Consider the following 12,678-nt stretch of genomic DNA (forward strand, 5'->3'; position numbering starts at 1 on the left):
TGTTGACCGACTGTGTCACGCTAACTCCAAACTACAGCAGGAACTGTGATGGAAACAAACAGCAGTGGCTGCTTAATCGACTGAACATGCTACACTTAGCACTGCGTGGTGAAGCACCCACAAACGCAGGATCCAGCACTGCCTGCTCGGAGGCCTGGGCGCTGCTTAACAAATAGATGGTGCAAATGAGCGAGGCCACGACAGGTGAATTGTGGGTAGGCTGCATGACCTGAGCGGATACCGCAGGTCAACATCATGGTCTAATTGCTGACTGCACAATGGAGCACGGAGCGAGATCTTTACTGACACTAAATATCTGTGGGAACGTTGCAGCAACATGCGGGCTGATCTATGTGCTCCTGACTAAATTACCATAACAATTCAGGAATTTTGACACACACTATTTTTTTAAACTCACACTTATTTTTCAATTTAAAGCACCTCACAATTATTTCAAGTCATTCAAAAGTGTATAGAACCTGCACAATACAAAAGTACATTTTATTTTATAAGTCAACACTCAAGTTCATAATAAACTGCATTACATTCACAATGTAGAAATTCTATTAGGTTAAACTCCTAACATGTATTCACTGATAAACTGCTTCAGCTGCACAAACAAATAACTGGATGAATACATTCTCCTGACTTTCAGATTCTCTTATCTATGTTTTGCAATAAGTTAACCTCGCTCTCATCAACTCTGTGGGATTAATCTGAAAAGAAAAAGTCAAACTAAACTAAGCTGAAATGAGTTCACTGACGTCTTTGAAACAATAAAGTGTGGCTGCACTGTGTATTTAACCCTGCCTGCCTACGTCTGCCTGTCTCTGTGTATGTACTCTGTATTCTGTTTGGATTATTAGGCTCATTGTTAGTGTGTGAGTGTGAGTGTGTGTGTGTGTGTGTGTGTGTGTGTGTCAGTGGGGCTGTTACCATAAGGCAGTGTGCTGAGAGCCTCTCCGTTAGGGTAGGGGCTGACCATTTTCTTGTTAGTCATCACCCTGGCAGTGGCGTTATTCACCTGAGGATGGAAGGACACGCAGTCAAAAAACAGACACGACAATTCAACAGAGGAAAATTAAAGCAGCACACAGACCTAAGACCAAGGCTGATGTGTGTGTGTGTGTGTTTGTGTGTGTGTAACTACGTTTAAACTGTCTGCTGTTGTGTGCAGGTATTATGCTTGCCTCCATTTTTTGTACAAATTGGAGCATATCTGAGGTTAATAATAGGATTTTCTGTGTAGATATACTGTTACTGCTTCATTAAAAAGGAGAATAGTGGTGTCATCTAGAGTTATGGCCCACTTACTTGTGTCAACATGTAGTTTACACTTCCTCCAACCATTCTGAAATGCATGCCCTATGTCATTAGTGTGTAACATAATCTTGCTTTTTATTGTTTCAAGGCACACAAATGGCCATCTTTGTGTGCAGCAGTGGGTGGGGGATTTTGAGTCATCATGCAATTAAAAGCGAGTTGCCCAGTAGAGATTTGGTGATTCATTGTGTGGAGAGAGAGAGATATAAGGGCTGCCATGGGTGAAATTGGTTATATTACTGCTGTGACTACATAGAGAGGTGGGGGTCGGGGGACAGCACAAGAACTTTTTTTTGGTCATTTTTGGCATGCACAGGTGAATGTAGTGTGGATTTTTTATTTAATTTTAAAGGTGTATGTGTGCTTGCTGACATTACAGTCTAATGCTTAGGCCCTTTCAATCCAAGATGGCTGATAATCTCCTCTCTGAGCTTCAAAGGCTCACACTCCGGTCCCTTGATCTATCCTCATCTTCCTTTGATGGGCTTTAAGAGAAGAAGATGGTAGCTCTCTGTAATAACCCATACTGTCCGAGTGTGCATTTGAAGCTCTACATCTGACTGTGTGGCAAGCTAAAGATGAATGACCTTTTGGCTAGATGAGGGGAGAGTGTGGGTGCGTGTGTGACAAGGAGAGAGACTGAGGAATGAGGGTGCTTGTGTGCGCACACACGCTGCACTCCCATTTAGAAGACCATTAATGCCTACACTGCCATTCGCACTGGCTCTCAGGACATGACTCACTGAGTCATGTTCTTTATCTGCCGAGCTTCATTCAAATGGAAATGAGGTTTACCTCATTTTTCTCTCATTGCAAATGACAAGGTCAGTAGCAAATGATTCAATTAGCCTAGCCTGGCTAGCTATATGACGCAACTATCCGCTGTTGTCTGAGTGGAGACGTTTTGAAATATGAATCGAGTTAATGAATCATATTAATGCCAATTTTTTGTATCACTGTGAAGTTATGTTCAGATTTGTGAAAAGGTTTATAGTAAAAGTAACAGCTGAATATAATGAAGGGTTTAGCCTCTGCTAATGCTATGGTGGGCAGTCGCATGTGTGTGTGTGTGTGTGTGTGTGTACAGTACACCTGTGTTTGTGTCATGCGTAATTAAATCATGAAATTGGGTTGACAGGAAGACATGCAAATCAACAGAGACCAATATGGAAGGCAAATCTCAAGGTGTTAATGATAAAAAAACCTTCAGCCTTTCTCATCCCACTTTTGCCCTCCCAATCCAGCCTGAACAACAGACCCGGACAAAATCAAGTCACATTTCCATATGAAACCAAACTTGTGGGGTTTACATACCTAAAAAGAAATATTCAAAAAGAAAACAAAAAACAAAAAAAGGAGAGGGAGAGAAAGAGGGGGTGCAAAAACATTTGTTTGACAAAATTAATAATCATATAACACAGAAATTACACGCAGCCAAATATGGGCGCATCACATGACCAAGAGTGAGTAACAAACCGAAAAAAAGTAAAAAATTCAGCCAATCAGCAAGCGTCGGATGCAGCATAGAGACCAATCAAAACAATCGCAGCACTCCCACATCAAACACATAAGAGACAAAGATGGGACGAGATAAGTTAAGAGGAAGGGATGCAGGTGAGAAGTAAAGAGACAGAGCCAGTCCATGTACAAAAAACGGTAGAACATAAAGATGGAATGAGAAGAGAAAAAGAGAAAAAAAGGGAGAAAGTTTTACATGAGCAACACACAAAATAAAAAGTAACAATTACTGTTTAAAACAAAACAAAAAACATATATACCAAGGTGCATCATTCAAATAAAGCAATTAGATTTGGTGACCATTCTCCTGAAAATCTCATTATATGTGGTGGGTTGAGGAACAGAGCACCAAAGGATGGAGGGAACAGAGAGAGAGAGAGAGAGAGAAAGAAAGAAACAGAGAGAGAGCAAGAGAGAGAGGGAGAGGGAGAGAGTGTGTGTGTGAGAGAGAGAGAGCAATCCTCATTCCCAAAAAAGGAGAGAAATAAAATGAACATGAGACACTATGCCAGGCATTAGAAACTGTGTGTCACAAACTAAGACCAGTACACTATGACTACGACTACTACTACGACTACTGATAACACAGACAATCCACTACAAGAAAAAACCAAACCAAAAAAAAGAAGAAGAGGAAAAACAAAATGGCAGCATAATAAGAGACCCAAAAATAAACAGCAAGGTAAACCCCATATCGGTTTAAAGATGCATATGGTTACACAGCACTGGTTCCTAAAAAGAGCTCTAATAAAAAAAAGTTGACATTTTAACAGCAAATGAAGACAAAACCTGCTACTGTTAGTCTTAGTATGTACATCTGATCAGTTTTTGGCACTAAATGTGTGGCCGCATTCAACATGTCCAATTTGACAAACTATGCTAAAAGCAGACAAGGGGGGTCAATAAAAAAAAAAATAAAGAAAAATTCAAAAGCAGAGCGGCTAGTTATTTGCCCTGCAGCTCAGGAGGGGTGGAGGAGGGAGGGAGGGAGGGGGGGAGGGGGGGCTGGGGCTGGGAGGGGGTTTCTGCATTCACTCACAAAGCAAATCGTAGGCAGCGTAAAAGGGAGCAAAGCTTCATATCATTTCTGTTGATCTTTTTTTTTTTTTTTTTTTTAATTATTAATCAAGAAAATGAGTACTACATACATTAAGTCCAATGGAGAATTAATCAGATGGATTTGTGGATAGCCGTGTCATTGCATAGAGGAGGGTGATTACATTCGGTCATTCCCAGTGAGGTGTTAATGACATGGTGGGGGTGGAAGAGGGTGGGGAAGGGGAGTGGGGTGGGGGATAGGCGCGGGCATGAGGAGGGGAGGGGGGGACAAAATATTACTGTTACAAGATCCAATCTGTTCCGAGGATGCTGTGTCCGCCTGTCTGTGTGTGATGCGTCTGTCTCATTTGGTCAATATTGAATACAAAGACTAATATATATATATATATATATTACAGCTTCACAATATACTGTACATAATACAGTATATGGTACTTAATGCCCATTTCAGGGGGGTTGGGGAGGGGAGGGGGGGATCAGTTCAGTGATAGATGTTTGTACACAACTTACCGTTGCCGTAGAAACAGCGAGTGGTTACCGTGGAGACTGACAACAACACAAAGAAGTCGTCAGGGAAACAGAAAAAAAAATATAATAAATAAAGGAACAAATAATCCTAGTAAACAAAAGAAACCTAAATGTTTCCCCCCCCTTCTTTTTCTTCTTCTTCTTCTTCTTCTTTCCCCGAAATTAAATAAACCTGACAGCAGCAGTGTTACAGCTCAGGACAGAATATGAGAAAGTGAAAAGAAGGAAAGGAAGATGAGAAAGAGAGAGAGAAAGAGAGAGGATGCGAGCTCTCGGGTGTTTTAAACAGAGCTCGGAGCATCATTACAACAATCAAGACCGGTGACAGGAAAGTATTCGGTGCTCTAGAAGGACAAAAAAAAAAAAAAAAAAAAAAAAAGATGTGGTACAAGGAGAATGGAGATATGGGGGCAACCTTGCCTTAACCCCAAAAAAACGCTAGCCTAATGAATGCAGTAGTGAAGGACTGGAACACCTCCAAAAGGAAAAAGTCAGAAGAGCAGATAACAAAATGCACACCAGCCCTCCGTCATAAGAGCAGAATAGCAAAAAGGTTGGTTTAACGCTGTCTGGCTGTATTACAGTCAAAAGGATAAGTGGAGGTATTTTTGGTTAGATGTTGCAAAAGAGAGAGAGAGAGAGAAAGAGAGAGAGGGAGAGAGAAGAGAGAGGACTCATTCTGGTGTGGGTTAAAGTTAGGCCACAAGGGAAGAGTGTGTTTTTGGAAAAAATCGGGCTATAATTTCCAAGTTTTTAACCAGTCACCACAAAAAGAACATATACCGAAAGGGTTGTGCAATAGTCAAACAATGAAAGTAAGACGAAACAAACTCGATGATTACAAAAAATGGAAACACAACAAGGCAGTCGAGAAGTAATGGAAAAAAAAAAAAAGTAGTAAGAGTTAGAAAAACAACTGCTGTTTCATTTCAAATTCAACACAAAATGACAGAAGAAGACAAACTTGACTGGCAACGAGAGAATGAAGAAGTGGGGGGAGTTGGTAAAAGGACGAGAAAGAATGAAGTCGACACAGAAAGATAGAAAGAAAGAAAGACAGACAGACAGACAGACAGACAGACAGAGGGTTGGAAAGGGCAAAGTGCAAACTCTCTTTCCCCTTTTCTTTTCAACCATCTCTACATTTATTTTTTTTCACTCGTGTACAAAGCAAACACACACATGGATACTCGCACGTTTTCATTTGTTGATCTTTTCTTGGGTGGGTGGGTGGGTGGGGTGGGGGGGTCATGCAGTAACAGAAAGTTTCAGTAACAGAACAGGGCGGGTCATATCTAAAGCTGGGGCGTTTGGAGGGTGGGGGTGGGGGGTGGGGGGTTAATGGGACATGAGGAGCTGGTAAGCCTTCACCTCAGGGCCGTCACCAATCCAACAACTCACAATCAAGCTCTGACTTCTTCTAAATAGAAATAAAACTACTGATTCAATCCTCAGTAATGATCATGTTAATAGGAATGGCTGCTATAACGCTCGGGCCCAAGTGAGCTGAAGGCCGACTGTGTCCTGTCGAGGAGTGTGTGTGTCGCCGTGGCAACACTGTCTCGTCAGGCGTGCGCGGTCGAGTTTGCATGACTGCAGACGCAATTCCTTCTTCTTCTTCTTCTCATCCTTTTTTTTGCCGTGCGCACACAACCATGCAATGATGATCTGTTTTCTCACTAGCTGCCCCGACCTTGATGAGAATCAAAGCATGCAGAGCGTCACCGCTTGTGACAACACACACACACACCTCGGCTATTCTCTGCTGTTGTGTTTCGAACGTCTGACTAAAACTCTGCGCTGCAGAGGAGCCGTCACTTTCCAGAACGCTCCGGGCCCAAAGGCACAGACACACAACACCTTAGAGCGGAGGTTAGTGAACGGGAGTGGAAAGGGTTCGGCATGGTCTCTGCTACCTGTCTGTGCGTCCTCTACTGTGGCTGCATACACACATACACACACACAAAAGCTTTATGTTAAATTAATGTAGGTAAACTTTCAGATTCTTTAGTACAGATATAAACTTAACCATAACAGTCTGGCTACCAGTCCTCATACATGTTTATGTTTTGCATATTTACTGCAGTGGAGAGTCAAAACATATTCACATTGTGTTCCCTGGGAAAAAAAGGACACTGTATTACCACCCAATCACTTTTACCTTCAGGATTTCTGAAGAGACCATGCAGAGACCCTATTCCACTCTCATTAACAGCCAGTATCTGTAGCATAGTGTGAGAATTAAATATGCGACATCACATATGTGACTAAATGGTCTGAAGGGGTTTTCAGACTGCTTAAACTTTTTACATTAGGTCGCACGAACAGTCACAGACACAGCCGTGGGATGGGGAGGGGGGGGGGGGTGGAGATGCGCTGAGGTGTGTATATTTGTGAGTGCATACTTAAAAGATACACACAGTCATAGCTATATATAGGCTCTGTAGTCTATATATAGAATGAATGGTGGTGAGATGAGTTCACAGAGAAGCAGGTAGAGACAAAGTGAATTGGAGTTGGGCCACTTACATGGATACATTGGAAGTGCACAGGAAACTGACTTCTTCAAAGCGCAGAGTTTTATTCCAGACAAAGAGAGGTACAGTGGAACTTTAAACACAACAATTGTCTTTCTGTTTCATATAAAGCTACATACATGCACACTATGGGCAGCTAAGCTATGAGTAGAACTACTGACTAACTCCCATTGGCATGCACCAACAATAAGAAAAGACAGCACTAGATTCAGGTACAGCATACCTTTAGAGATCAGTCAAAAAAATCATTCGGGAAACTAAGAATTCAGCTATTCAAGCCCTACTTTGCAATGAGCGCAAACAAGACTATGGAGGCGCTGATTTCATGCTAAATCCAACAGTAAAGGAAGTTAACAGTCCCATCACCAGAACTTATTTAACAAAAACAGCTGCACAGAATAAAACATGCAAGGAAAAAAAAAACACATCCAGCTATCTGCAGCACGGTGGTCTCAGTTAAGGCTTCCGCATCAAACGACTAAACCATGCACACTTAAGCTACTAAAGTCAACTAAACTCATGCCAGTGGAGAGCGGTGAACTGCAGTCACACACGATAAATATTTAACAATACATAACCATTAGAAAAAAAGTAGGCCTTATATTTCAGAGTTTCTGAATTATAAAACACATGGTTAGTTAGGTTTTTTTTTTGCCGTCTTCATTTCTGAAAACGGGAGTTCGACGAACTCTGAAATGGTATGACCAATTAAAGTGAGAGTTACTGCGGCGACATCTGCGAGACAGGAGAACTGCCAGAGAGCATTGCCTCAAATAGAAATGTCCGGCCCTTTTTCCTCAGTCAAAAGAATGTGTAAACACCGATCCGTGATTCGTCCTGCGCCAGCCGTTTGTCTCTTCAGGCCCATGCACCATAAACAGACAGAAAAAGAGAAACACTCCGCAGACTCCTGCTGCCGGCCCACCATGCGGCTGACACATGACTCGCCACAGCCCCCGCCCTTGACACCGCTACTCGAGTACATGCAGAGAGAGTGACGACTGAAATAACAAACAAAAAACAGACAAAACGGCTAGCTGATTAATACAAAAAGTGGCCGACGTCATGCAGGAGACTTTTAGGGGGGGGGGTTGGGTTAAAAAAAAGCAATGCTGGGGGACGACACGGGGGTCGTTGACTGATGCAGGTTAAATTGGCTCCATCAGTATCCATTCAGCTTGCTGATTGACTGAAGGTGGAGGTGGTTGTGGTGGCGGTGATGGTGGTAGAGAGTTATGTTGCACCGGTGGATGCAGGTGGCTTGCTTTCATTCCTCACCACACTGCAGGTGAACTGAGAGTACAGAACTTTAAAAAAAATAAAAAATAAAACCAGCCAGCCTCATCCATCATGCAGGAACTGACTCTCACACACACCCGCCACCCACACATACACACAAACATACACACACACGCCCGCACACACAACAAGGAAATCACCACAGTAAGCCCATGCAGATATTCCTGGCTTACAGTGGTCAAGAGATCCAAAAAATGGACAACCGGCTGATTTAAAAAAACCCAGATTAAAAATAATAATAAAATCAAATCAGCACATGCTTCAGTTAAAAACAAACACAATACCCAATCAAATCAAACCAAACAAATAAACCTGGACGCACATTGACTTTACATTAAAATCTCAAGCAGTACAGCTCTTTGGTAAAGAATCCAGACTTCCGTAAAAGTGAACATGCGTCAAGTGTTGCTGTGATTCCCAGCATGCTTACTGTTTTGCACCAGGAGCCATAAGCTTGTCACAACCACTTAGCCGCGGCGCCCGGGAGAGAGGAACACAAGAAGGATTTTCTACGCTAGGGAAGGAAAAATAAAGAGCATCTGACAGCAATCTGCCATGCATCATCCTTTTTTCGCTGCGTTCCTCTCGTGCCCTCCGGTTGCCGACTACACAGACATCATTCCGTTTGTTGCAGGAAAATAAATAAATAAATAAAAATTGTAATATCAGTGTGGCTGCTAGTTGCACATCAGTGGAAGATAAGAAAAAAGAAAAAGAAAAGGTGAAGAGGCAACAGCTTAATGTGAAAACAATGCTGCAGAGGAAATAAGTACATGCCTTATGTAGTGTTCTTGCACCCCCCCCACATTCCCACCACAGAAAAGGCAAAAAAAAAAAAAAAAAAAAAGCAAACAAGTCGTTTAAAAAAATAAAAATAAAAACACATATTGCATATATGCAGAGGACCAGGGAGTGAGGGGGGGATACCAGTGGGCTGCATTAGAGCATATCACTAAAAAGGGGAGGATAGGAGCTAGCTAGCAAGTCAGTGATCAAGCAGAAATTACGATGTGAGGCACAGGAAGAAGACAGAAGAGAGGACGGACAGAAAGAGAGAGACAGAGAAAGAGAGAGAGAGGAAAATTACCTCAATCTTACGACCTTCCACCAGTGTGCCGTGGAGCTTTTCCCTGGCTTTCTCTGCGTCTGCGCTGGTCTCAAATGTCACAAAGCCAAAACCCTGTGGTACACAGCAGAGGTTAAAGAGGTTGATGGTGATTGAGGGGCACATCATGAGGGGATTGTGGGAGAGAGAGGATGAGAGGATGAGAGGGGGGGGGGGGGCATTCTGACTTTGTTTAATAGATGGTGTGGTTGCAGAACAATGTTTTTTTTTTCTCCCCCCTGATTATCACATAACATTTACATAAGGAAAGTACACTGTGTGGGAATGACTGTCAATTCATTTTGGGATGTCAAAAAAAAAAAAAAGAAGTAATAGCACTTACCTTTGAACCCCTCTCATTGAAAATAATCTCTACATCCAGAATCTTCCCGAATTGCTGAAAATAAACATGAGGAGAGAAATTAGATAACACGGAAAAGCAAAGAAAGCAAATGGGTTACGTAACATCTTTGAGTTATTCTTGGCTCGGCGTCACTGTAAAAAATGAAAAGCTCCTGATGTTGAAGTGCAGCTGCTTTGCACTAGGGGTCGCTATTATACAAAAGACAACTTTCCCAGTAGGTGTCTGTCTGTCCCTTTGCCTTGAACTCTGCTCTGTCCCCCATTTTTTTCCCTCCTCTCATTTCGTCACCCATGCTAACACACTGACACACATACCCAACTGCCCCCCCTCCCCCCCCTTCAAGCACTAAGAGAACACCCATGAGTGTTTTTCCCTTTGTGGATTTTTTTTGTCTGCCTCTAACACCCCACACCCTGGTGAGCTGCCCCCCCCCGCCCTCTCTCTCTGTGGAGCACCCGGGGGTGTCTAGACTGATTTATTGATCCTGTTTAAAAATGAGGGCCCCCCTCCGGCAACATTCCCCAAAAAACCTCTTACCCCAAACATCTGCCTGAGATCTGGGTCCCGGAAGCGGAAGGGGATGTTCGAGACGTGGAGGCGTTTGGGGGTCCCTTTGGCTTCTGCGGACTCTCCCGGGGAGCCCCCTGGTCCAACCACTACTGTACCGCACTGTACACCCGCCTCGCCCTGGGACGTTTCCTCTGTCTTTCCCTGTGGAGATCAGAGAGGAAAGAAGACAACTCATTCCACATATATTATTACAACTTAAATAATATTGTGACCAAAAAAAAAAAGGTGTAAAATGACTCAACATCCCCATAATTAAACTACCATTAAAAAGGTATCATTTATCACCACACACACACACAAGTGCTTACATTGTTGTTGTTGTTGCTGGTAGCAGTGGTGGCTCCGTTAGCGCCGGCCCCTACCTCTGCTGTACCTTGGCCCCCAGCACCGAACATGGCCCCGGGGACGAAATCCGTCCCCGGTAGTCCGTTTTGAGGAGGGGGCGGAGGGGGGAACGTTGTAAAGGGTGGGGCCACCAAGCCCTCCTGTCCTCCTGTTGAATCCTGAGAGCCCTGCGGGAGCGGGGAAGGGAGGGGAGGGGCGAGAAGAGGAAAGAAGAGGAGACAGCTTAGCATACATACTCAGTGAGCCTCTCGCAGTGGCGTCATGATGGAAGGCAGAATGAAAGGGTTAAAATCATGCCTCTCTCTCTCTTTCTCTCTCTCTCCTTCAGCACTCAGCCACTCTCCTATTCCCTCTCTGCCACACCCCCCCTCCCTCCTCCTCCTCCCTCTACCTCCATATCTCTGACAGGCATGTGTTTTCAGTCAGCCGACCATGAAATATTTACAGCAAACACATCCATTATTAAGAGTCAGAAAATTCGATACGCGGTTTTAGATATGAAGATGCTTATGGGATGGATGGATGGACGGACGGAAAGATAAACGCCAACTGTGACATGATAACCATGATGCATTGTGCGAATGCTTGTTCCTGGATTTTGTTTTTTGTTTTCTTGGATTTCGTTTAGAAGCCATTTATAATTCAGATTCACTGTGGATCAGCTGGGAAAGTTGTTGCCTCAGGTCCCCCCCCCCCCCCCTCCTCTCTGCACTGTTACAACTGTATCAGCACAAGTATCATCTACAGATTCTTTATAGCTGTGCTGCTGCCCCAGCCCATACTCCTTATCTTGTATGTGTGTGTGTGTGTATGTGTGTGTGTGTGTGTGTGTGTAGTGACTCTGCAATATTACCGCTTCAATCATTTCACACACTGAAGGACATCTTGGACTAAGTTTCACAAAATCCATTTACAGTAAAGCAATAGAGAGAGACAGAGAGAGACAGAGACAGAGACAGAGAGAGACAGAGAGAGACAGAGAGAGAGACAGAGAGAGAGAGAGAGAGAGAGAGAGAGAGAGAGAGAGAGAGAGAGAGAGAGAGAGAGAGCGAAAGAAAGGGTGAGTGGATGGACTAGGAGATGGAGGATGAGTGGATAAGCTGAAAGAGAAAGGAGGTCAGTGGGTGTGGGTGGGTGGGTATGTGTGTGTGTGTGTGTGGGAGGGTCAAGGCTGCTGCTTCTTCCACACCAGGCCAAGCAGGATGACACACAGCATCCACCACCGTTAACCACTGGTCTGCTCTCTGCCGTGGGCTGGATCTGGGCTGGGTGACGCCTAGAGACACCCAGTCTCCAGACAGCCTTTTTAATTAGGCAGAGTAACTAAGATGCGTTGCCGCAAAGCAAATGAGCTCTGCCTCCCTCTTTCTCTCTCTCTCTCTTTCTCTAATCCTATAGCCTAACTGCTCACTGTTCTCCTGCAGTGATGGCCGTTGCTGGCTGCTAACAGCCAGCTGAGGCTAGAAGGCCCATCTGTAAGACAGACGGCTTCTGGAGCCTGAGCCCAAAAGACAGAGGAGGCATCAGAGATGGCTGTGTAATCCAAAAACAGACTCGTCCTCTCTCATGCCACTCTCGCTGTGGTTCAGGCTGAATGTATGGTAGGAAAGAATGTGTGAATTGTTTTACCATCTGCTATGGTTTCCGTCACCTAGTGATAAAAATGGAAGCAGCACAAAAAAACCTTGAGACGAGGAGCCATTAAAATTCATTGGTTAGGTTTTAGTCTACACTGAGTAGGTTATATCAAAGCCTGAGTATGCTTGTTAGGGCATGTGAGCCCATAAACATGCAGTAGCTTGTACTCAGCCACTAAAGGGTGTGTCCTATAGGCATATCCCGGCCCAGGGATGATTCACACACCCCAAAAATGCTCAGCAGAGGTGTTAAAAAAAAGAGTGACAAAAGAAGGTTAAAAATGATGTTTAAACAGAGATCTTATTATGCTTTCACAGGAATACAGGAATGGTTTGAGATTTTTAGGTTTTTTAGCTTTTAATATCTGACAGAGTGAGAGCTGGTCAGTAAGT

At 43.7% G+C, this 12,678-nt stretch overlaps 1 protein-coding gene across 1 annotated transcript in view; it reads right to left on the reverse strand.

Moving 5' to 3' along the window:
• LOC128379475 (RNA binding protein fox-1 homolog 2-like) overlaps nt 1-12,678 on the reverse strand; it is a 44,178-nt gene that overhangs the window by 8,234 nt on the left and 23,266 nt on the right. Inside the window, exons 3-7 of the mRNA XM_053339102.1 lie at nt 10,612-10,815; nt 10,271-10,444; nt 9,713-9,766; nt 9,352-9,444; nt 937-1,024 (exon numbers count right to left, since the gene is read on the reverse strand). Of these exons, the coding sequence (XP_053195077.1) occupies nt 937-1,024; nt 9,352-9,444; nt 9,713-9,766; nt 10,271-10,444; nt 10,612-10,815 (613 nt within the window). The remainder of the gene's footprint in view (nt 1-936; nt 1,025-9,351; nt 9,445-9,712; nt 9,767-10,270; nt 10,445-10,611; nt 10,816-12,678) is intronic.

Source organism: Scomber japonicus, chromosome 18 (genome assembly GCF_027409825.1).
Source record: "Scomber japonicus isolate fScoJap1 chromosome 18, fScoJap1.pri, whole genome shotgun sequence".
Taxonomy (NCBI): domain Eukaryota; kingdom Metazoa; phylum Chordata; class Actinopteri; order Scombriformes; family Scombridae; genus Scomber; species Scomber japonicus.